The sequence below is a fragment of the Typha angustifolia genome, chromosome 15 (assembly GCF_048772165.1).
Source record: "Typha angustifolia cultivar Huaian chromosome 15, ASM4877216v1, whole genome shotgun sequence".
Taxonomy (NCBI): Eukaryota; Viridiplantae; Streptophyta; class Magnoliopsida; order Poales; family Typhaceae; genus Typha; species Typha angustifolia.
Genome location: NC_133253.1, coordinates 12,648,585 through 12,674,023, shown reverse-complemented (window position 1 = coordinate 12,674,023; position 25,439 = coordinate 12,648,585). Strand labels below are relative to the sequence as shown.

General features: G+C 36.8%; 1 protein-coding gene across 9 annotated transcripts; it reads left to right on the top strand.

The window, feature by feature from the left end:
* The first annotated feature begins 933 nt into the window (after positions 1-933).
* LOC140779792 (ATP-dependent DNA helicase MER3 homolog) lies at positions 934-23,033 on the top strand. 9 transcript variants are annotated; one of them, XM_073125059.1, is made up of 27 exons: positions 934-1,308; positions 1,412-1,499; positions 1,987-2,170; positions 2,298-2,459; positions 2,615-2,852; positions 2,949-2,985; positions 3,072-3,118; positions 7,245-7,282; positions 7,477-7,498; positions 7,577-7,789; positions 7,921-8,077; positions 8,165-8,216; positions 8,722-8,793; positions 8,931-8,980; positions 9,081-9,198; positions 9,285-9,348; positions 9,414-9,497; positions 9,598-9,723; positions 9,802-9,998; positions 10,079-10,267; positions 10,368-10,619; positions 12,541-12,590; positions 12,746-12,763; positions 19,599-19,681; positions 19,777-19,978; positions 20,130-20,167; positions 22,939-23,033. In XM_073125059.1, the coding sequence occupies exons 2-27, from the start codon at positions 1,420-1,422 to the stop codon at positions 22,959-22,961; spliced, it is 2,796 nt and encodes a 931-aa protein (XP_072981160.1). In that variant the 5' UTR covers positions 934-1,308; positions 1,412-1,419; the 3' UTR covers positions 22,962-23,033. The 9 variants fall into 9 exon arrangements, with proteins under 9 accessions (XP_072981160.1, XP_072981156.1, XP_072981151.1 ...); XM_073125055.1 differs by lacking the exon at positions 22,939-23,033 and adding an exon at positions 20,343-20,954 and having other exon boundaries at positions 9,661-9,723; XM_073125050.1 differs by lacking the exon at positions 22,939-23,033 and adding an exon at positions 20,343-20,954.
* Positions 23,034-25,439: the final 2,406 nt, after the last annotated feature.

Below are 25,439 nucleotides of genomic sequence, written 5' to 3'. Positions count from 1 at the left end.
AGTTCACGCTGAATCAGCTCAGTGAGGAATCAACTCTAAAGGTGAAATTAAGATGAAAAATAAAATAATTAAATAGCACATGAATTTGTTGTAGTTCTCGCTGAATCAAATCAGTGAGAAAAAATGAACTTGACGAATACGAAATTGGTTCAAGATGATCTCACTCCTCTAGAAAGACTAAAAGTGAAATTTAGTTGAAAATAAGATAGTAAAATAGCACAGAAATTCATAGCAATTGATGTTGAATTAGCTCATTGCAGACTGAACGAACTTTTTCGACAAAAGTAAAACTGGCTCAAAATTTATCGAAATGATCCTATACCTCAAGAAAGACTAATGATGAAATTTGGATGAAAAATAAGATAGTGAAATTTGGATGAAAAATAATATTAGTTAAGAGATATAACACTAGGGTATTTTTTTGCACATATTTAAGATAATATAATAATCAATTTGCAAATATTGTAAACATAGGGTGTAAATCATAAATAAATCAAAAGACATGGTGTTAAATGTAAATTTTCTATATATTTTACATTGCAAAGGGGTATTTCAGTTATTTACATGTGTTTGTTAACTTTAATAATAATATATTAGAAATATTATGCTAAAAGCTAACTATAACAATATTTTTTTAAAAGAAAACAATATGGTTGGCAATTATGAGATTTTGAATAATATATTGGTAATTATAATATTTTGAAAATTTTTAGTGGCAAGTATGTAAAAATCATTTTTTTATATCAGGGTTGGGGTGTGACAGGTTTAAGTAATAAGTTGACAACTGATAAGTGATACGATTCCAAGGGTGTTGGTGTAATTTACTCAAATTGAAACCCAGCGGAATGTCCAAAGAATTCCGCGCTAACGTTATTATCCACCCCCAACGGAGAACAAGAGCTCAAATAGTGAAATACGATCGAATATCATAACGCGAGCTAGATCAAGAAACACTGCAATCCCCTAAAGAATCAGAAACAAAAACTCCCTTCTCCTCCACTAAATCAAACAATCAATCAATCCAATAACCAGATTTCTAAATCCAAAACAGATTGATCAAAACCCTTCGCGACGGTCCTCGATCGAAACTCTCCTCTGCGACGGTCCCAACCATCTTCCGAAACATCGTGGGCGTCGAGAACATTGCTTTCGAATCGATCGGTCCAGAGAAGAGGGAAGGCAACCGCGGGGGACGGCGGCGCATGAGCTTGTGCCCCGAGAGAGGAGTGTGTACATAATTGGCTTACGAATGAGTGCTGCGGTCCTTGAAGGAAAATCTTAATCCAACCTACCACAATCTTGCAGCAGGTTACTTTTGCTATATCAGTAAGGTTTAAGTTCTCTTTGAATGTGCTAGTGATGTTAATTTAACAGGAATTAGTCTAAAAGTATTCTAATTGCAAGCTTGCAGGAGTTAGAATGGGATGTTTCGAAGACCAATACTCTCTGAGATCTGTTGCTGATCTACCTGCACCTTTTCGTTCCACCTTTAACTTCAGGTAGGCATAGAGCATTGCGGCTTCCTACATTCGTGCAAACTTTGCAGGTCTTTTGAATTACCCCTTTCGGCAAGAAAATTTTGTTGCATACTCGGTCTTAGGCTATGTTTAACTGGGTTTAGGTTCCTAGGCAGTAACTTCATATTTAAGATGTAATATGCATTCATCTGGATATAGTGTTAAGCCAAATTCCATCTGCATCTATGGATTATATTTGTTGTAAAAAGACACCTTTAATTTCTTGTATTTGCTGCAACTTTGTGCAGTCCATTTTATCGGAACATAAATTATCCTAATAAATTTTATCTCAGCCTCTCTCCATTTTAACATCTGATGGAGAAACAATAATTCACAATATGTGCACATTACCATAAAAATTGTGATATAGTAGATGCAATCAAGATAACTCGTTGCATCCTAAAAAACTGTTCAAATAGATATTTGGTTCCTAAAATATTGGTGTCTAATGGAAATTGTGTGTCGACAGATACTTTAATTCCCTGCAGAGTGAGTGCTTTCCTTTATGTTTCCTATCCAATATAAACATGGTCATCTCAGCACCAACTGGAAGTGGCAAGACAGTACTCTTTGAGCTCTGCATTCTAAGGCTTCTTTCAAGGTTCCTTTCTCAGGAAGGAAAGTTCAATCATATAAAAGGCATCCTAAAAACGGTATGTTCTGGAACTAGCCTCTTACATTTGTAAGAGTTTTATTTGAAACTGATTCTCCTCTTACAGTTGTAAGAGTTTTATTGGACACTGATTCTTTCTCTGGTTTCTTGTTGTTCCTCTGAAACAGATTTATATTGCTCCATCAAAGGCCTTAGTTCAAGAAAAACTTCGAGACTGGAGTATGAAGCTGGGTCCTTGGGGAATTAATTGCTTGGAAATGACTGGTGACAATGAATTTCATAACTTTAAGAACATACAAGAGGCAGATGTAATTCTAACCACTCCTGAGGTTACTAAGAAACAAACCATATTTTGCTCCTTTCTACTTTTAGAAGTAATGCAAATATGACTTTGCCATTTTTGTTGGTATTGTTATGTTGCTATTTTTTCCTTTATTCCTATAATACAGTGTCTTCCTTTTGGAACTGGATATAACTTCTACAGAAATTTGATGCTGTCACTCGTCACAGTGTAAAGGATGGAGGGTTAAGTTTCTTTAGTGACATTGCCCTTGTACTTATTGATGAAGTTCACCTCCTCAATGACCCACGTGGAGCTGCCTTAGAAGCAATGATTAGTAGAATAAAGATGCTTTCTCGAATCTCAGATATGAGCTCCACTCCGTTGGCAAATGTGCGATTTATTGCAGTCTCTGCCACTATTCCTAATATTGAGGACCTTGGTAGGTGATGTCCCAAACAGTTATTTGACAATATTTTTCTCATCAGGAGTAACTAGTAACTGAATTCAAATATATTCATTGTCATTGAAATTGCAGCGGAATGGCTTTTGGTAACCCCTCAAGGGATTAAAAGGTACTTCTCTGTCAGTCTTCTGAGGAAATTATGGTGTACGATCTTTTGTTAGCTTCTTTTTATTCCTTATCATATTCCTGCTTCAGATTTGGAGAAGAGATGAGGCCTGTACAGTTGACGACCAAGGTGTTAGGTATGGTCCAACTCCAACCTTCCATTACTTTGCCTGAGGATGTTCATGTCCAGTGACTTGTTCTTTTCTTAATCATTCTTTTCCTAGCCGTTTTATACTAGAACATGAATAATGGCATGCATTATGTGGATGGGTAGTGTATGCTAGAACATGTATAATGGCATGTATTGCATGGATGGGCAGTGTAAACTTTCTTTTTCTAGGATATCCTTATTATTGAAATCATGTGCCAAAAGGATTCTTTTCTATATCATTCCTATAAATGGAACTTTATGGTAAATAGAAGTAAATTGCAGTTTGAGGATAGTATCATAATAGGCTGACTTCTAAAGGTCCACCAGCCTATGAACTTTACATAATTCTTAGAATGTTATTGTCTTGTAATGTTTTAACACTTAACAGTATACCGGCGCTGAGAAGTGAGAGCTGTGATTTGACCATTGCTAAAGCAAGAAAACACTTTTTAATATTTGAATCTTCCTTCACGCTATTATGGTTCCGGATTGACTCTGAGAAGAATTCAATATTTGAGTGGAGTATTGGCTCTGTTAAAGTTCATAATTTGTTCGGGACCCAAATAACAATTTAGGGTAACGAACATTTTTTCTTGAGCAAACTTAAGGAATTTCATCATGATGAAATTCTGGAATTTATAAAATCTTATTCCCACACTACTCTTTCTTTCATTCTCTAGTCATCTCTTGGAATTTAAGTGACACTCAACAAATAATCCAGAACCAAGGATGGCTGTGCCGGTCGGCACTTCCGGATCTGAACCCACAACTTTAGTTTTTAACCCCTCCTGATCTCTCTCTCTCTCTCTCTCTCTCTCTCTCTCTCTCTCTCTCTCTCTCTCTCTGTCTTGATCTCTCTTCTCTCTCGGGGGCTAGGGCACGAAACGACGGCCACGGTGATCGGCGAGCGATGGCGACGGCGATGGCAAAGGTGAGTATCCCTTACCTCTTTCTCTCGTTCTCTTGCGGTACGGCCGGCAAGTGCCGCAGCACGTGCTGTGCCGTGCCGTGCTGGCCAGTGGTCGGCACGGTCCGTGCCTGTGGCACGACCATCGTTGATTTGAACAATCCCTTTCTTATTTCGCTGCTAATTCTCTTAACTTTTAAGATGACGTGGTTATAGCTGTACTACTATTCTATTCATCTTGGTAATATTTTCAAACAATCTAGAGATGGTTGTTCTTTTGATTAACACTCTTCTATATTCATATGGCTGTAGAAAGCTACCATTAGCTTCTAGGTTTAGCATTGACCTAATATGCTATTGAATCATGTGAATAATTTTCATCAGTAATAAGCTAAATCCTTTACCATATGCCTAGGCTAGGTTGTACTGATATTTGTGAAACATATTTGGTTTTTGTGGAATAATGGTATCAATATCAAGGTTCCTAGTATCGGGATCGGTATTGGTCGTTCGGAAAAACGATACGTAATGGCCGTTTGTATCGGATCAGACTATTTTTTAATTACGTAAAATTCTAAATATTATCTAAAAATACAGAAAAATTTCTAAATATTTAGAAAAAATGTCAGGAAAATAAGATAATAAAAATTACTTACATATGAAGTCTAAAAACTTAAAAAATATATTTACTTATTCAAAATTTAAAACTTTGATGAATACCAAGCTGGTTCTTGTAAATTTTATAGTTTTCATCCTCATAATCACTATAAGTTTGTAAATAATAATATTTAGGACCTAATGTTTTAAAAAGGGATTCTATCATAGTAGTTATATTGTATTGATCTTGTTGTGTGACTTGTGTCTGAAAAAGATAATAACTAGCATAATGATTTTGTGTCTGAGAATACTAAGGATAATCACCGCAGTAGTAGTAGCACCTGTTGCTACTTCACCACAGTAGCAGCAGTAGGTGCGCAGCAGCACTTGCTGTTGCTTCACCGTAGGAAGAGAGAGAGAGAGAGGGAATGAGAGGAATAAGAAACTGAAAAAAATTCACCCAAGTTCGTCGGAGGTTGAGGTTATCGGATCTTCATCAGAGAATGTTGCCGGAGGTCAAGGTCACCGGTGAAAAAGAGAGAAAAAAGAAAAGAGAGAGAGAAAAGGGAGAAAGGTTTTGGGGGGGGGGGGGGTCCCCCAGGTTCAATCCGACCTGTTCTCACCCATTTCGGTCGAGATGACCGATACCCTAGCCGAAACTAGCCTTGGCTGATACCCCAACCAAAATTAGCCCCGGCCCAAACTAGTCAACCCGATTTCGATCTATATCAGCCAATCCTACTCGGGGATCAGCCGAAACTGGGAACCTTGATCAATATCTTGAATTGAAGTTCCTATTGGTCTTGAAATTAATTGATTGAAATGTATGAGAATTTTCCATAGCCGATCCTCTTAGAGTTTTGGGTTGGTTTTGGCCATTCTTATGGTCGATCTTGCTTTGAGTTTTGAGTTGGTCTCAATTGTTTGGCTAGTAAGCTCTGTTTGATTTTTTTGGGTCTCGATGCTTGACGAACTCCATCGCCCGCTTCCTTGACCTCTAGTGACCTCCAATGAGTCTCCCTTTTGTTTTTTTTCTCCTTTCTCCTCTCTCCTTCTCTCTGTCCCTCTCTCTCCCTCTCTGCCTCCGTCTCTCGTCTCTCTCTCTCTTACTACCTTTGTCAATTTATACTTAATTACAACTATTGCTAGAGATACATCCATAGTATAGCGTTATGTGATCTCTCTTACATATTTCTTTTCAAGATCTTTCATTTCTTTTGATTTCCAACTTGCTTTTAATGCCCCTTCTTTAGTATACTCTCTCTATTAGTTCTTCATCTCCTCTTATGCTTCTAATTCTGCCATTATTTTCCTTGTACCTCTCTCAACCTCCTTGTAGCTTCAAGGTCCAATGCCTTTCCTTGCTAGCATGGTTCACAACTTCCGCTATACAATCTCATAAAATCTATTTCCATCTTAGCTGCTTTAGAACATGATATCTTTTGTGGCTCATCCTTTTCCTATTGCATGTGTCACGGTGCCACTATAACACTTTACAATTGTACCATTCTATCATTCTATGTGTTATCTGTTGTATTACCTCTACCCTATAACTCTTATCCTCTTTCGTCCCATCTTCTCTATGCTTACCCCTTCTTTTCTAAACTCATGTTACATCCCTCTCAGGGCTATGCCATGCTTAGTCCAATGCTTGCCTCATTTATCATAATATCATTTCCTTCCTTGGTCCGTCTTTTCATCCCGTGATCACCATTTTCATCCTCATCGGCTCCCTCTGTTGTTTGTACAATGCAAGATTATGAGTGAAAGAGGATGCAGGTCAACTTATAGGTAAGTTGCACTCTTGAAGACAGTGTCTGTAACAGCTAAAAAATAGGTGCAAAGGACTAGGCCTGGAAAAGGATTTAAGACTGAGAGTCTGAGAAAAGATTCTATTGTTCACTCTTGTTTTATATCCATTTCATATGTCCTCTTCCTCATGTTAGATAGCTAGTTAATCCAAATGCTTAAACTACTATAGCGAACCAATAATGCACAATGCCTTTAAGATGCCTTCTCACATGCAGGTCATATATATCACATTTGGATAGATGAAAGACAATATGGTGTGCGGCCTTCCACATTGCATAAGAATAGATAAATGAAAATAGGTACTAAATATGGTTAGGCTAGGTTCAAATTTTATACGTTTAGAAAATTAGACTTTTATAACATGTTAGATAGTTAATCCTAAAGCTTAAATTGTTAGGTAATAAATTATTACGAAAGAACAGTGCATATCATACCTTTAAGATCTCATAACTTGGTAGATTTACTACAAAGAGGAAAACAAAGTTGACACAACATAACCAGTTAACAAATGCCGAAAAGCATATCTCCTTTTTCCTCTCTAATAATGCGGTAATATTGCTTGATACATAAGAAGAATATATATATATAATGGAGTACAAGAAGACATTATTGGCAGCATATGTAAAACTCCAAACTGTGCTTTTATCCATCTGTTTACTGATCTTTATTTCTTCCTCATATTGTCCCATTGTGGTGCAAAAACTTTCATTTAATTCTGATAATGTTATAATTAGCATCTAGATCTAGAGCAATGGTTTGTTCTTCTGATTTCTGATACTTCTAAAAATATGTGCAGGTTATGCTCCAGCAAGAAATGATTTTTTGTTTGAGAGGGTAAAAACTAAAAACTTCTTTTCCTCATGTTATGTGGGTTATCTAATCATTCACTTGCATTTATTACTCAGTTCCAATAACTCATAATATATCATACTCACATTAAAATGCTTATTCACAATTGTCTATATACTGAGATAACTAATTCTGTATTTACTAATTGTTTTGTTCTATCATCTTTCTTCATTATTCAGAGGCTTCAAAATTTCATTTTCGGTAAGCTTGAAACTCTATTTGCAATATTGAGTTTCTTGGGTACATTATAAAACTTGCTATAATGAGAAATGGATGCAGATATTCTCATGCAGCATTCAAGAGGAAAATCTGCTTTAATTTTCTGTTCTACCAGAAAAGGAGCACAAGAAGCAGCAGAATGCCTCTCAAAGACGGCAATGAATCTTGGTTATTCAAATCCATTCATAAAATCTAAGCAGCAGCAGGAAAAACTGAAGGAGGCTTCTGTGGCTTTCAGTGACAAGATAATTCAATCATGCATCTTAAATGGTGGTATGAATCAGAGTCAGAGTATCTTAGTGTTTACTACTAAACCATGCTACTTTGCTTTCTTGATATCCTAGCAGCTTTTCTTTTTCAGTTTCAGCAAATTAATGCAACTCAACCTTGTCTTTGTTTTCCAGTTGGTTATCATAATGGTGGTCTTTGTTTAAAGGATCGGAACCTCATCGAGGGACTTTTTCTAAACGGTGATCTTCAAATTCTTTGCACGACAAATACTCTTGCTCATGGGATCAACTTACCGGCTCATACAGTTGTAATCAAGTCAACACAATATTTGTGAGTTGGAAATCATACTTTAAAGCTGCATTGGGCTCTTCTCTACATTCAAGAATAATTGTTTTCTCATTTCTTATGCTCACACAGCAACAAGGAGAAGGGCCTCTACTTGGAATATGAGAGATCCATGATTCTGCAGGTGTGCTTTTATTTTCTTTTCTTTTATTGACCTTCTCTTAGTCATCTTTGACCATGGTGTAGACGCAGATATCCTTCAGTTGAATGCAAAAATGTTCATTTTCCATGTTTCACCTGATCACATCATTAGAGCTCAAGATTTTCCATGGTGTAGATGCAGATATCCAACATCATCAATAACACCTCTAATGATGTGATCAACATGCACTTATTTATCATTTGAGCTTTCTTCTAACAAATGATAAATAAGTGCATGCTGATCACATCATTAGAGGTGTTATTGATAAATTTACCTGCTTTTGACATTACATTTTAGTCTTCATATGTTGGATATATTTCTTCTGTTTGGATTTGCTTCAGAATCTTCATATACCCTTACTTGCACTTTTTGATCTCTTTCCTTCAAACTGTTTTTCATAGTTCATCAGCTATAAGGTTATTCCTATATTCTTTAGTTTTATTTAACATGAGTAAAATAACAAAAAGCTAGGCTTGCGGTTCTGCAGATGTGTGGAAGGGCCGGTCGGCCACCATTTGACGACACTGGAACAGTCATCATTATGACAAGAAGAGAAACAGTAATATCGTATATCTTTGTGATGCAGCTGATTTCTTCAAACCTGCATGATTTATCATATGAACATGAAGAAAATAAATACCATATATCATTTCTTTATGAGTTTGCTTTATATGTTCTTTTTCTGCTCTATTGTAGGTTCATTTATATGAGAATCTCTTAAATGGTTGTGAAATGGTTGAGTCTCAGTATGTTCAGTCGACTTGCTTCTGGATTTATTGTCTACTTGATTTGTAATTTGACAAGTCAGATGGATTACTTTAAATAAGTACCAATTTCGTGATATAGGTTGCTCTCATGTGCAATAGAGCATTTGAATGCTGAGATTGTGCAGCTGACTGTCTCTGATATCAGCTTGGCAATTGAGTGGCTAAAGTGTTCATACTTGTATGTCAGAATAAAAAAGGTATTCTGAATTCGCCTTTTGATGCATTTATATCTTGGTTAGATGTCATTTACAAAGTCTCATTTGACCTTTGGATGCATGAACAGAATCCTGAAAATTATGGAATAAAGAGAGGAATTCCCTGTGAATGCTTAGAAAAGCATATGCGTGGTATTTTTCATAATCACTATCATTGGTTATTTTCTGCATCTAATAGTTCCAACTTCTTACTGCAGACATATGTGTTCAAAAGATTAATGAGCTGTCAGAATATGGAATGATCTGGATAGATGTTGACGGTTTCCTTCTAAAACCGTCAGGTACTTGCTAATTTTGTTCTCCTGTGCAAAAGTTACAGAGAATTATCGTTTCAAAAATGTATCCTATATTCCATGGAACTGTATTTTCTTCACTCTGCAGACCCTGGAAAGTTAATGACAAAATTTTATTTAAAGTTTGATACGATGAAACTTATTGTGAAAGCTCCTGAAAGCTGCAGTTTGGAAGATGTGCTTCACATCATTTGCCACTCTGCAGAGATTGCTTGTATGTGAGTTTAAGTTTTTAAGTTTTTAATTAGTTAATATTTGGTAAACTAAAATACTGGAGTATATGAACATAAAGGGATCCAGCTGAGAAGAAATGAGAAGAAACTTCTGAATGACATACACTCTGACAAAGAAGGAAGACTTCGATTCCATGTCCTTGGTGAGAATGGGAAATGGAAAAAGCGAATCCAGACAAGAGAAGATAAAATATTTGTATTAGCAAATGACTCTTTAACTGGCGATCCCCGAGTTCATGACTTATCCCTCAGCCAGGTTTCTGTTTTTGGTAGTTTAAGGTACTGCTTCACATCTTGTTGAACTTCCCTGACATTCCTGTTCATCATTTCGGGCAGGATGCTAGTTCGATATGCTCAAATGGATCTCGAATTGCCAAATGCATGAAGGAATATTTTATCTACAAAAAGAGTTACAAGGGAGCTGTAAGTTCCATGCTTCTTGCCAAATGTTTACATCAGAGACTCTGGGATAACAGTCCTTACTTGCTGAAACAACTCACTGGCATTGGAATGGTTACAGCAAAGGTTATACTGTTTAGTTTTTATTTATTTGGTTTATACTTTTCATACTTTTCCTGTATTTGTTGCATGTTTCATCTTATGAACTTGTAAATTTTCATGTCAGGCCCTTTGTACAGCAGGAATTGATTCATTTGAAAGCATGGCAGAAGCTGATCCAAGAAAAATAGAATTAGTAACAGGTCGCAAATATCCATTTGGAAATCATATAAAAGAATCTTTGTTATCACTTCCGCCAAAGATTGAGATAAAGATAGAGGAGGCTGAATGCAAAAGACAAGGAAAATCAAAGTTGATAATAATGTTAGCTCGTCTACCACAACAAGTTTCGCCAAGAAAACACCATTATGCTGATATGGTATGTCTGTACTCCTTAGGAGTTCTGTCTCCTTCCATATATAAAATTGATAGATTATCATGAGAGGTAAATTGGAAGAACCAGAGAACTTTTCCATTCTCTATTGATAAGCTGTTTGTATATTTATACTGATATCCATGGAATTAATTAAGAGTAATTATATATACATAATGATTCTATGCATGGTATAGAAACCTCACCTCAAACTCAGGGTGGTTTGGTTAGCAGAAAGGAATGCTGGCCCTTTCTGAAAAGGTCAGTTGGTAAAGCTCAGACAGGATGTAACTAGTAAGGCAGTGCGAAGTGCCAACAAGATGAAATTTTGAGTAGAGAAGGAGATGAAAATGTTTAGTACATACTTCATGTCTGTGACTGTTACAATACAAGTTGGTTTGGAAATAACAAGACCGACCCATGTTAACAAGGAGTCACTTGAGCCATACAATTAAGTAGTAGTGGTCTAGTGGATGCCATAGATCGAAGATTTTCCTAACCAAAAGAGTACAAAAATAGTAGGCTTCTTGAATTTCGAAGAACTAGGAGGAATTTGAATGAGTTTTGGACTACTCGGGACAAAATGCTGATCATTGGACCACTTCCAAAGTTGAATAAGAGAAGGCAAGCTCTGGAGAATTTGGAGGAGAATAAATATGAGACAGTCCAAGAAGGTATTGAACTAGCAGTAAGACAAGTGATAGTGAATTGATGTAGGGCCAGATATAATTGACTTAATATGTGAATAGCATGAAAAGTATCACGCCGAGATAGAGATGAACTGGACTACCAACAAGATACTGATAACTGGACTACCTACAAGATACCAATAACTGGACTACCAACACTTCAATTTATGATGCAACAACAAAGTCTCCTTGATAGAGAGTCAGTTAGGCATTATCAAGAGTCACTTTAGTCGGCAAAATAAAAGAAAATCAATTATACTTGTAAGATGATTCAGAGACAACCATTTGGACTCGATGTTTCCTCTAGGTTCTAAAAATAATGAATTGGCCCATGATTTGTGATAGAATTGCTTTTGAGATTTTTCTTGACCAGTATAATCCCTAATAACAATCATGTCATCCACATATAAGAGAAGACAATGACCGTGGGACCAAGGGAGATAAATAAGGTTGTATGACAATTAATCTAATGAAACTTGATAGTAACACATGTTTGGTTGAATTGTCAAAACATTAATAAATGTCTTGGGAAGACCATGTAAAATATGATTAAGAAGTGAAGAAGGTGGGACATGAAATGGATGATGGGGATATCAAAATGAAACAATAAACCACTTCAGAAAGAAAACCAGGAAGAGAGTCATCCATCTTGTTCAATTGTAAAAGGAACAAAAATAAGAAAAAAAATCATAACAATAAGAGTTGGAAGAATTGTCATATAAGGTAAGGGTGCAGATTCCTCAAAGTCAAAAACACGTTCCTTGTAAACAATGGACCATCAAATTTCATGCACCTACTTGCAAGTTATATAGATTTTGCTAGGAGGTAATGGCATTATGCCCTAATTAAGAGAACAGTATAGATGCTAGTCAGGTCATATAATCAGATTAGAGTTATGTGACCCAATTAGAAACAGGTTACATGAATTGTATAACGGGTCATGTTTCTATTGGTGTGAAGTTTACTCTACCCAAATTCAACTTGACCTGAGCCCACCTTGCTCAACCCTGTTGCCACTCCTATTCATGTCACTCAGGCAGGTACACAACTTCCCAGAGGTTTTGGAAAAATTTAAATATAAATAACAAGAAGTCTTAGATCTATAGTGGAAAAACATTGCTGAGCAGCATAAGAGATGTGTAACATATTTTGGAATAAGCATTTCTCCATAACACATATGGACACTAACAGTTATAATCCCTTTGTGTCCTAATGAACTTGAAAGTTTTATTACACAGGTGGTAGGCTCAGAAGAAGATAATGTGATCCTGTTTCATGAGAAAATTAGGTACATCACCAATTGTCCATTGAGATCCTATTTTTCTTTCCTGTAGCTTGTTATTATGCCATCATATGTCATATTGCCACTGAAATGAATGATATGACATTTGCTTTACCTTTGGTCTCCCATGTCTTCATGTGTTCTGGCATTGTTTATGGAAGAGCTGAAGAATTTTCTAGGTATGACCTTGCAACTTTCACAACTTACACTTGATTTCCTTCTCTTAATTTCAGTTATTAATGATTTTCTTGTTACAGAATACTTCTAGGACAAATCACTTTAGGATATAATTTTTCCTCCGGAACTACTTATGAGTTGAACTGCAACTGTTGTTTTCCATTTTGTCTTGGTTATTCTGAAAGTGGTATGGAACTTTGGCTTTATGTCATGACAGACGATCAGGTAGGAGAAATAATGCTTTTTTCAATCTGATACAAGCAGTACTAGAGGGACCTAGAAGTATTTGGCAATTTGTGCTTGACATTAAGTAGGATTATTTTACTGTAAATCAGTTGCATGGATTTTTAAATGGTGAAAGAACCAGTAGAAAGTGATTTCTTATAAATTAATGGGGTAATGCAAAGCATAATGTTCTTTTGTTTCATGTATCTAAATTTTGACTTGATGACATTACCAGTTACATATAAGAAATGGTTTGTAATTTTTTGTTACAAGTTTGGGGCCTATATATTAACCAAGGTTCGGAAACTCAGTATCGGGATCAGAATCAGCCGTCAGGAAAAATGATATGTATCAGCCGTATCGGCCATATCGGTTGTATCAGCCGCCCATATCGGATAAGACTATTTTTTAATAAAATAAAATTTTAAATATTATTAAAAAATATTGATAATTTTCTAAAAGTTTATAAGAAAATAAGAAAATAATAATTACTAATATATAAAACCTAAAAATCTCTTTTCTCTTCTTCACTATCCTTCTTACTATTGGTTTTTTGTATCCCTCTCTCTCTACCTCACGCTTTCTCTTTCCTTCTCTCTCTTCTTGTTCTCTCTCTATAGTAGGCCTCCCTCTCTTTCTCCCTTACTCTCACTCTCTCTTTCTCTCTCTCTTCCTATAATAGGGCAACTGCAGTAGTAGAGTCATCGCTGCAGGCCTATATAGCAGTTTTGGATGGGATCGGTTGTATCAGCCGATCCTAACCTGGCCGTTACCCTAACCGAAACTAGCTAACCGGCGGTTTTGGCTCGGATCGGGATCGGCCGAAATTGGGATCCATGAATATAACAATAAAATGTGAGAAAAATTAACTAAGATGGTCTTGACATGTCCTATGAAAAACAGATAATGAAGCTACAAGAAAGAATGGAATCTCTGGAACTATTTTAGTAGCCTCTTATCATTGAGTATATCACATGAATACGACATTTAAAGTACATCATATGCCCACCTTTTTCAAGTGGAGAAAAACTTTATGTACTATAGCTTGGTGAAAGTTATCATGACAATTGGATTTAATCTTTGAAGGATAGGGGGAAGATTATTTTTTTCTCAAATTTCTTTATACTTTAGAGAAGAGATTAAATATTAGATCTTTAGTATAATCTTTTCTTATAATCTTTTCTTCTTTTTTCTCCTTTTGTGGTGGAAGAAAAGAAACTAGACTTGGTAATTGTCAATCATATACATGGATGATGGAATATGCACCAATGAGTATTAAATAGACAGAAACTCAAGGCAGTAACTCAGGTCTGATGGCCGATTCCCAAGATTTACTACTGCCTTCCATTCTTGAAATTCAGTTACTGTGCCTAAATTGGGCAGAGAATGCACTAGATGGGCTCAATATCAAACTATTGTAACAGACCAATTAGCTTCAGGTTTACTGTGTCATTTTTTGTCAGAACAAGTTTGATAATCCTTTAGTTTCAGCTTTTCAGGTTCTCCTGCTCAAATAAGTTTCTACTGAAACTTAGCATCCACGGTGAAGCTTATTAAATGTTTGCAAAGGTTGAAAACTAGATTTTAACCAAATATTGATGTTCTTTATATTTGTTTTGAGGGTCTTAGCCTATTTTGTGGTCTTGTTTATCGAGCATACAAATCTAAAGAGAGAAGTTCCAAAACACTACACTCCTCAGGAATAAGGTGATACTTCAAATATGCTGAATACACATCAGTTGGACATGTCAAGACCATCTTAGTTAATTTTTCCATGCATCAAGGAAGTATAAATAAAAACAACACACCTAAGCATATAGTCAGTCATGTTGTTAAAAAATTTCATGAACTAAATCAGATATTTTGCCTTCCAAAGGAATTTAACAAATATATGAACATAATTACAATTAATTGATATAGGTAACTTGCTTTACTTTCTCCATGCTAATTTTATATTGATATCTATATAAAGCTTAACAAGACAGCTAGTTTTATGATATCATAATTAATTGACAAGATTCAACAGAAAGAGTTATATACATTTTATTTTCGAATATGATCTTAATAGACACCAACTAAGGAAATCAGCAAATATTTATGCTAAACACAATTAAGCATTATTTTGATGTTAAATGTCAAAGCTGCATCTTGTAGGTTCTCTCAAATTTTTGTTTTCCTTTTTCCAGTTTCTGATGACTTGTGTGAAACAAATCTTGAAGGTGTTGAAACTGGTACACCTGGAGCTTGTATATTGCAATCTTGAACAGCTGTTACAATCACGGTTCAATGTCCAAGACTCTGCTAATCAGAGCCTGGGTCATAAAGGGTTATTGTCCATTGTTCGTTACAAGAAGGTTACTATTAGTTAGGTTGTCCCAAACACTGCTTAGTTATTATATTGTCTGATGCCAAGCCAGTTAAGCAGGAAAATTTTCTATTTTCCATTTTTCAGATTTCTTATGAATTATGGGAGTCAAATCTGAAGGTGTTGAAACTGGTACTCAAATGAGTTTGATCGAATTATAACCATGAAGGCAAGTTACTATCACAATTCAATGTCCAAAGTTCCCGTAAGGAGTGCTAGCATCTTAGAGTGCTATTTGTTAGAGCTTAGCAAAACTTTGATGCAAAGTTATAGATGGTGTTATCTCCCTACCTCATGATAAGACTTAATAATTGAAGATGGCAGTTCTTAGTGACGAGGACAACCAACTTGCTACTATCTTCTATAATTATGATAAAAACCTTAGGTCTTGTTCACATGTGGAATAGGGTTGAAATATGAATAGTAATTTCTATTTATTATTACCAAAATGAGGAATTTATTTTAGGAATAATTAATCTTATATTCACTTGTATTATGGAATAAAAATATATAATTATTTTTGATGTGATATAATGTAAAGGAAAAGATGAGAAAAATATTTTTTTATGGAATTATGATAAATACCTTTTGATTTGATATAAAATAGATTGATGTGATAAATATCAAAAGTATTGGTAATTGGGTTAGTGTGTGGTATAGGATGTAATTTTGATAAATAGTAGTTATATCTTATAATAGGGCTATTATGATATTTAGTTATTATTCTGGAATAAGGGGTTGTCTTTCAGAATACAAAAAAAAATTATTGCTAAAGTGAACGAGAGCGTAGAGAGAGAGAGGATGCCCTTCTATATGAAATTATCAAGATTGTGATTAAATCGTGATCAATGCTAATGGATCATAATATAAAAGAAGATTTGCTATCGTTGCTTTATTCTTCTTCCCTTTTATATGCTCATAAGGCTCGTAGGGTTGTAACAAGGACAACAATGGCATAAGCAATAGGGGCAACAACGAACAACCAAGTCTTTTTCTATCTTCTTTTTGTCTATCCTTTCCTCACTATGGTGTCTTTTCCTCTCAGAACATTTCTTTCCCACTAGTTGTTGGCACACCAAATCCTTGGTTATGGATGCACATTGGATACTTCCTTTAAGTATCAATGAATACTACATATATGCCTTAGATGCAATTTTATATCATTTTTTGTACTATTGAGCATTGACAACTTGAGTTCCTCATTTTGGAATGTGCTGCACTTCGTAGAGTCAAGATCTTTCTAGATGTTTTAGCTACTCATCAATTTTCCAAGCAAATGTGCTTTCATACCGTGACACTGTATGATCAGATTTGAAACAATTTGGACATAAGAAAATTATGATATCTTTATGGGAGAAAGCCTCAAAAGTCACAAATCTAATAGCTTTAGTTTTAGGTGATTCTAAGGTCAGAGTGAAATGATAAAATTAAAACAGTGGAAGAAGGATAAGACTAGACAGATTGGTAATTATCTATATTATACGGTCGTTAGAGGGTGGTGGATGTTCAAGGGTGGTGGTGGACAACCGTAAGGTAGAATGGTTCGTGGAGGTGATGATGGCTAGGATTTGAAGGTAGAATTAGAGTCCTAAGTTAGATTTACTCCTAGAAAAATTAATGGCTATGGTAATTTACTTCTACTCCTATATAATCTTATTCTTACTTCTAAGATAGTTGAAGGCTAAAATATAATTCTTAATTTTTCACTAGATGCTTAGATATTCAACAAAGGAGCACAATTCCTCTATATAGAGGTCGGATACAATAAGTCCTACTAGGACTAGCTGTAAAGGCTTACACAATTCAAATTAGGATTTGCTTTAAAAGCTTGTATGATTTGAACTTGCCTTATATGCTTATATGACTTAATTGAATTTACCTTAGAGGCTTATATAATTTAATTAGACTTGTTTTAGAGACTTACATAACTTAACTAGACTTAGCTTAAGTGCTTACATAAGAGATAAGTATGAATCAATTAAAAGATAAATAGACTCGATCTCTCGAGCCTCATGTCCCCGTGAGTCAATCTGATCATACCCGGATCGTATCAATCTATTGTACTTCTGACACCTTGTCCTCAAGGTGACTAATCCCTAAAGTCCTTATACTCGTAGAGTTGATTGTGCCAATCAGTGGACTTAGGTTCATTCTCTTTGTGACTACTTAAGAACATGACATGGACTGGGTTATGCTTACATTTATGACTGAGGGTAAAATGGCTATCATAGTAAAAGCATAAGCCTTTCTTTCTGCGCTCTTCCAAGTCATTGAATATCAAGCGGTGCTTGATCTGCTGGCGATTAGGCTGACCGGGGTGGCTTCCGCAGGCCTTGGCACTGCCGTGGCCCCACGGCAGTGGGAAAATAGCCACCAACCACAGCCGTCGGGGGCCGAGGAGGCACTGCGGCTTCGCTACAACCACCCGAGCCTGATCTTGATATTTGGCTTCCACCACCGTTTGCGTCGCTGCAAGGACCACCTAGAGGTCAATTGTCGGTGGCTCACAACCTTACCCAGCCGCCGTCGATGTCCATGTAGCCTACAGCGGCGCCTAGGCTGAAATCTAAATTCAGCCTTAGGGTTAGGTTTTTTGAGTATTGAGTAGGAGAGATGAAGTGCATGTATTTTGAGGCATGCTAAATTTTCGCTATTCGGTTCGATCAACTTGTGCGAACTAGTTGGGAGGCCATGAGCACGACTTGGAGCTCAAGGACAACTGGTGGAACGAACCGGTAGGCCTGTGCTATTAGACTGAGTCGTGTGTATGTAGACTCGTGGGCCTACGAGCACAACATAAATCAGAAGATCTAGTTTGCATATTACTCACCTTGAGGATAAGGTGTCAGAAGCATGGTGGATTGTTACGATCCGATCACATGGGTTAAGCGAGTTAAGTTAGTTAGTTAGCTTTATCTTATTATTTTTATTTTCAAATAGATCAGATAATTCGTATGTGGATATGATCCGTTAGGACTCTACTCCTATAAATAGTAGTCATGTGTTGATTAAATGAGTCATGGAATGAAGATTAAGTTAAGTTATTTCATTATCTCGTCTTTATTTTTTACTAAAATCGTTAGATCGTCATTATCTTTCTAGGAGTAGATCATAGCCGTAGAAGTATTCCGATCTTCCAAACCCTAGCCATCTTTCTCCACCAATAGCCATCCTACCTTATGGCTATCCACCTCCATCCTTGGCCATTCATCACTCTTCGACGATCGCCACAATGTCAGATATTTATCATTTTACTCTATTTTATCTTACTTTATTATTTTATTAATATCTTTTCATCTAAACGTCAGATTCTTGTGAAACCAGATCCATTAGAACCTTAACTTCCGAGGCTACCTCTACATAAAATATCATAATTTTTTTACATCCAGATCGTTCTATCTTTGGTTTGTAACAGTAAATTGAAATAATAATATTGAATTAGCCATTTCTTCCACAGATTTTCGTCGAAAATGAGCCCTTTGACGGATGTTATGTCAATGTGTAGAACTATGCTACTCACTGTCAACACACTGACCTAATAAATGTGCTTTCTAAAGTCCTGAAAATAACTGAACTATAAGGATGCATTTCACCATCATTAGATTCAAAGCCCACACTTTCAAGAAAGCTATATTATTGTTGAATTCATGCAAGAAGAGTGATTGTGATTAAAGTTTCATTGAACTGGCCTCAAGCTTTCATCAGTTGAGGCAAGTCTGTAATATGTGAGACAAGAGTAGAAGGGCCTAAAGCTTTTATTACATTCTGTAAGATATTTTTCTAATTTGACATGTCACATAAGCATCTTTTGGCTCCTTCATGTATAAGTGGAAATATTTGTTTTCATAAATATTTTTTTGCCAAGAAATAGCCTTATACATAAAAACCAGGTCATCCACTTTGATTTTCCGTTTAGCCACCTGCAAAGTTGTGGCATCATTCAATGGAGAGGAACAGACACTGCCACCTAATTTTTTTCATGAAACCTTGAGATATATGGTGCTTTTACTCTTCATCTTGTTATTTTGATAAGGCAATTATATAGTTGCAGTTTTTAATTGCTGAAATTTTAGAAGCTTGTCTTCTCCATCTAAATCAGAGAATCAAGTATTCTGTATGAGGAAAATATCTTTGCTTGTTTCTCTTAGGTCAACTTTTCTGAGTTCTACTATATAATTTTGTCTCCTCCAATGGAGAATTTCTCTCCAAATATACTCTTTTCTGTGACTAATGAGAGTGTTGTGCAGCCCCTACTCCGTAACAGTTTTTGTATCGTGCCCCCAGGATGGGAGGGTGACTGTGAAAGCTGATCTTGTTTTTGAAGACTTTGGTAAAATCATCCAACACAACTTTAATTTTGTTTTTGTATGGAGGACACCCATATCCTTTAAATGCTGATATCCGACTTTGTTAATTTTTATGAAGTTGGTCTTGATGTCCATAGAAAGCATGTACTCAGTAGGGAGGTTCGTTCCAGAATGACCCAAAGCAATGGGAATGAACTGTATGCGCCATCTTACTCTCTTCCCAAGGAAATCCATATCATAGATGATGACAGAAACACCAAATCAAAGGTCATAACTGATGCTCAGGATTTAGGAGAGACTAATGAAACTCTGTCCTCAGCGTACGTGGCTTGTTCTAACTTTCTTCCCTACTAGTATTGGTAGCTGTAATAGGCAATCATTTGGATCTGCTTCAATATGATGCTTTTTGTTCTCTTTACTCATCAAATCTAATCATGGAATTCTATTTCTACCTTTGTGCTACCACAACAGGCCCAGCTTCAATCTCTTGCAGGAAGAAATTGGTGAAGGTATGTAGCAGCTCCTATTTGTGCCTATAACTAGTTATTATTTATGCATTTATTACAGCTTCTACTTTTAATTGCTGTCCCTATCTGTTATCTTCACCCTGACTGGACGATTATTTTTTGTATTTGTACATATTTAGCTCATTATTTTAGTGAATTGCCAACTTCTACATCCTAGATGTATTCATTCCGGAGGCTGGAGAAACTGAATGCAAAAGCAAAACTGAGGAAAGGATATTTGACCGCATTAGAAAGAAGTCCAAGAGCTTTCCTACTCTCCTGTCATCAAAAGCCATGGCTTCCTCTTACCAACCTTTGATTTTGAAGAGAAAGTGTCCCCAAGAGAACCATTTTGAACTTGATCAGAGTGACGTTCATGTGGATGATGTAGTACTGATAGAGGAAGAATGTAATGAAACATCTCTAAAGTTCAGGGGTGCAGTGGAGACTGTGGAACAGGACGATGGGCGCTTTAGTGGCATTTCAAATATACTCTATGATGGACTTAGAGGTAATCGGTTTGGTCAATCAGATACTAGCAAGCTCTATGATAATCTAGTAAACTATATTCAGGCTGTTCGCTGCAAAACAGCATTTCCAATAGAATCAGATCCAATTCCTGATAGGCAGGATTGCCATGATCAAAAGGAAGCGCCGTTCTGTGGGTTTACGAGTGTGTTCTCTTTTCTGTAATAACTATGGGTATAGATATTTCTCACTACAAGCCATAAGTAACAGCTTTGCTTTGTACCTTTCTTCTTTTCCTTCGTGAATGCAAACAAACGAATTCATCCCATTCTCTCTCATGGTGCCTTTATTTTATTTTATTTTATTTTTCCTTCTCTTTCTTCTTTCTTTTGGGCTTAGGACTTAATGTTGTGTTCAGTTGTGGAATAAGAATTGAATAAGTGTGAGAACCGGAGTAAAAAAAGAAAGAAAAAAGGTTTAAGAGAGGAGGGTGCACGTAAAGAATGCACATGCTCTGCATGTGCAACCCCTCCCCTCTCCCTCTTTGGCACGTGACGTGGTGCAGCGGAAATCTCGCCTAATCCGAATCAAATTAGATTTAGATTTTTTTTAATCTATAAATTAAACCCTAATTCTCTCTCTCTCTCCTTAACCCCCTCAGCCCCCTTTTATCTTTTCTCTCCTCCTTCATTTTCTTCTTTCCCCCTCATCGTCGGAATCACGCAGTGGAATAAGTCTGTCGGAGTGTCACCAGAGCCATCAGAGACCACCACGTGACTCCTTGGTAAGCCCTCTCCCACCCCTTAATTTTAATTAAAGTTTAATAAGGTAAAATGAAAATACCTAAATTGGGTTTTACGTTCATGGGCAAATCAGGTTGACCGGCGACTTCGGGCTGCTGTTGCTCATGTCCAAGAGCTCCAAGTCGTTGGTCTTGCGCCATGGTTGCCTTCTAGGAGAGCCCTCGTGGCTTAAATCACCATCGACCATGAGTTAGGAGTGTTGGTCGTCGTCGGCAACTTCTCCTCCACCTCGTGTGGTTGCTGTGGCCACGATTGTGGTGGGGAGCTTAGGGTGTGGCTAGCAACTGCCGACGACGGCGGTCGTCGATGGACTCTCTCTCTCTCTCTCACCCTTCGATTCCCTTCGATTTAGAGAAGGCAGACTCGGGCAACCCGAGTCTAGCCTTCTCCCTTTATGTTTTTGGATTCGGGTCGGGTTGGATCCGAATCCAAGGGACTTGACCCGGTTCCATTAGTTTAATTGGATAAGGCCTTGGGCCCAATTCATTTAAGTGTTGGTTGGGTGGGTTGCGGGCCAACTACAGCCCAGCCCAACTGATTTGGGCTTATTTTGGCCCAAATTATTAATTTTTGAATTAAATTGTAGAAAAATTTAAATATTTTTTTAATTTAAAATTATTATTTTTATTTATTATTAAATGTGGTGACTTTTTAGCACGTGAGCAAAGGATTTGAGATTTAGTTATTTTGCCTAGACTTAGGTGAATGAGTTCACTCACATATTTATTTTTATTATATTTCGTACCTTGTCAGACTAAGTAAATTTTCTATGTGCAAATTTATTTATTTCATCCTTACGTGCAAAATTTAATTATTATATTTTTTGTGTGCATTTAATTATTATACTCAGTGCATCATCATACCTTGTGCAAATATTAAATTTTAGTGAAAAGAAAAATGAGACTAGTATCAGTACGACTTAGAGAATAGTCCCGGTATAAATCGCTTGTGGTTTTCCGTGGTAACTCAAGTTTATCTAGAAGTCCAGGAGAAAGTCCTAAATAAGATCACTACGGTGACTTTTTTAGGTGACTCTGGCAGGGTTAGAAAACAGTCCTAGGATGAATGAGAAATTTTCTAGGTGACTCTAACTTCTGTCAACGGTTAGTGGAAAAGACAAAGTGTGTTGATCACATAGTGATACCATCTAATGACCCTAACCGGATCAGCTATGAAGAAAAGTCCCGAGCGTCATTTCGAGGTGTTCTAGTTGATGTAGATCCATAGGGTATAGACCCATTGAGACATATGACAGTATAAATATTGGAAAGATGTTAACATGTTGAAACTGTGCAAGGTTACAAGTTATGACTCTCTATTGTTATCATTGTCATTATTTAAAGAGCATGCCTATTGCAAATTGTTATGGATATTGTTGATTTTAGTTTAATTTTATTCAACATTAATATAATTTAGAATTTATTTAGTTTTCGAGTGGATTCCACTCAATGAGCTATATTTGTTGGCTCATGGATTTATTTATTTTTTATTTATCTATCTCAGGTAATAGTCAGTGTGGCGACTGAGCGAGACGTACCCGGACTCCATCTCCACTTAAAATCCACCTATTTACTTTTCCGCTATTTTGGATTTTATGCTTTAGATTAGAAGTTAAATTTATTTCGTTTAGAGACTTAAAAACAAGAACATTGTTTTATAATTATTACAATTAGTTTAAATTTTATAAAGCAGATCTTCTTCATTTATTTATTTTTGTCATCATACATTTAGGAAGTATTATAAAGCTTTGTGTATCTCAAGCATATTGAGGTGCATGGCCGGTCATGATTCCTATTTTGGGTTGTGACAATGTTGGTATCAGAGCCTAAATTTTGTCATCCTAAATCACTCTTAGAGTTGTGTGGAGGTCCGGTGGCATAAACTCAAATTCGTTATGAAAATTTTGTTATATTTAATAAAATTATTCTTATCTCATTTATAAATCTTGAAGGGGCAATATGTATACGCGTCGTCGTCGATAAGGAGTTGCGGCTCAGAGTTTATCTCCTGACAGGAGTAGGGAGCAAGAGCTTGCTCCTGCTCAAGCGCCAGCTCTTGCACCAACTGCTATTCCTGGTTTGGGATCGGAAACTGCTCCTACCCATGCTCCTACTCCTATCCAGACTCCTACCCTTGCCCAGATCCCCACTCCTGCCCTAGTTCCTGCTACTCATACAATGGTATCAATGCTACAGACCCTTCTTTAGGCCATTGGAGGACAGTCATCGCAGACTCTGGCTACATCAGAGTCAAGACCCCTTAATCTAGATAGGGGTACAATGTTTGAAAATTTTTTGAAGGCATCTTTATCTGCCTTTAGAGGGACTACTGATCAGATCGAAGTAGAGGCATGACTGCTGCGAATCGAGAAGATATTGTGAGTATTGGATTGTTCAGAGGATCAAAGGGTTGCTTTGATGACCTATATGTTTGAGGATTAGGTAGAGCATTGGTGGCAAATGATTGAGCACCAGTTCATTGGACGAGAGAAGGTGCTGACTTGGGGAAACTTTAAGAGGATTTTCTTTGAGAAGTACTATCCTCGGGCCTTAAAGAAGAAGAAACATGATGAGTTTTTTGAGCTGAGATAGGGAGGCATGTCTGTGGTGGACTTTAAGGCGAGGTTCACCAAGCTGTTACAATTTGTTCCACATATAGCAGCGAGCGAGAAAGAGAAAGTTAGCTTCTTTGAGGGTAAATTACGGCCAGCCATCAAAGATAGGATATCACTATTCCAATGTCAGACACCTCCAGAAATGGTGTCTAAGGCACTCCTCGTCGAGAGAAACATTAGGGAGTTTTGTTACGAACGAGAATAGCAGCATCCACAAAAGAAGCAGAAGAGGTACTAGGAGCAAAACATAGGAGGTGGTCAGTTGTCTAGACAGCCCTTGAGGACCGGGAGTGGACCAAACCCTTCTGGGGGAGGTCCCAAATAGAGTTAGCTCAAAAATTATACGAGGTGTGGACGTTCCCATCTGTCTAGTGTTCAGTGCAATGGAGTACCACGAAGCTTATACAACTATGGAAGACCTGGCCACTTGGCGAGAGATTGCAGAGCATCTTGTGGGGGATGGCATCCAACCTCTCAGCAGGATCAACAGCATCGACCATCCTAGTCTGGCATAGCAAACAATAGGCCTCCAGCAAGTAGCGGGAATCCAGGAGTGAGGCCAGAGAATAAAGGAAGAATTTATACTTTGACGCAGGAAGAGGCTGAGCACTCACCATCCATCGTGCAAGGTACATTATCTATTTCTTCTTTACCAGCTAAAGTCCTTATAGACTCTAGAGCCTCACACTCTTTTGGTTCACCTAATTTTCTTTCCTTATTACCTATTGCACCTGAGATTACGGAATTATATTTAGCAGTGACTACACCCATAGGGAGGACCATACTTTTAAATCTTATTTGCAGATCTTGTTTAGTAGAGATAGATGATCAGAAACTCCTAGTAGATCTTATTTGTCTAGACATGCATGATTTTGATGTTATATTGGGTATGGATTGGCTATCTGTACATCTTGCTATAGTAAATTGTAGAATGAAAAGGGATACATTTTCTATCCCGGAGAAACTAGAATTTTTCTTCCAAGGTGAGCGAAAGATTCCTATGACCAGTATTATCTCAGCACTTCAAGCAAATCGATTAATGAAGAAAGGATGCCCAGGCTTTTTGGCATCAATAGTGGGCGTGGAGCATGCAGAGCAGGAGATTCATGAACTTCAAGTGGTAAATGAATTTCCAAATGTTTTTCCTAAAGATCTACCTGGTCTTCCACCTGATAGAAAGATAGACTTCACCATAGATCTGCTCCCTGGCACTAAACCAATATCAAAGGCATCCTACAGGAATGGCACCAGCAGAACTTAGAGAGTTACAAACCCAACTTCAAGAGTTGCTGGATTTGGGTTTTATTCATCTGAGTGTATCACCTTGGGGAGCACCAGTTTTATTTGTAAAGAAGAAAGATGGATCGATGCGTCTTTGCATTGATTATCG

Excerpts from the sequence above, each read along its gene's own strand:
- LOC140779792 (XM_073125050.1), top strand. The coding sequence starts at position 1,420 with ATGGGATGTTTCGAAGACCAATACTCTCTGAGATCTGTTGCTGATCTA. Across the intron at positions 8,078-8,164 it reads ATCAAGTCAACACAATATTT|CAACAAGGAGAAGGGCCTCT; the intron begins GTGAGTTGGAAA and ends ATGCTCACACAG. Across the intron at positions 8,981-9,080 it reads TGTGAAATGGTTGAGTCTCA|GTTGCTCTCATGTGCAATAG; the intron begins GTATGTTCAGTC and ends TTCGTGATATAG.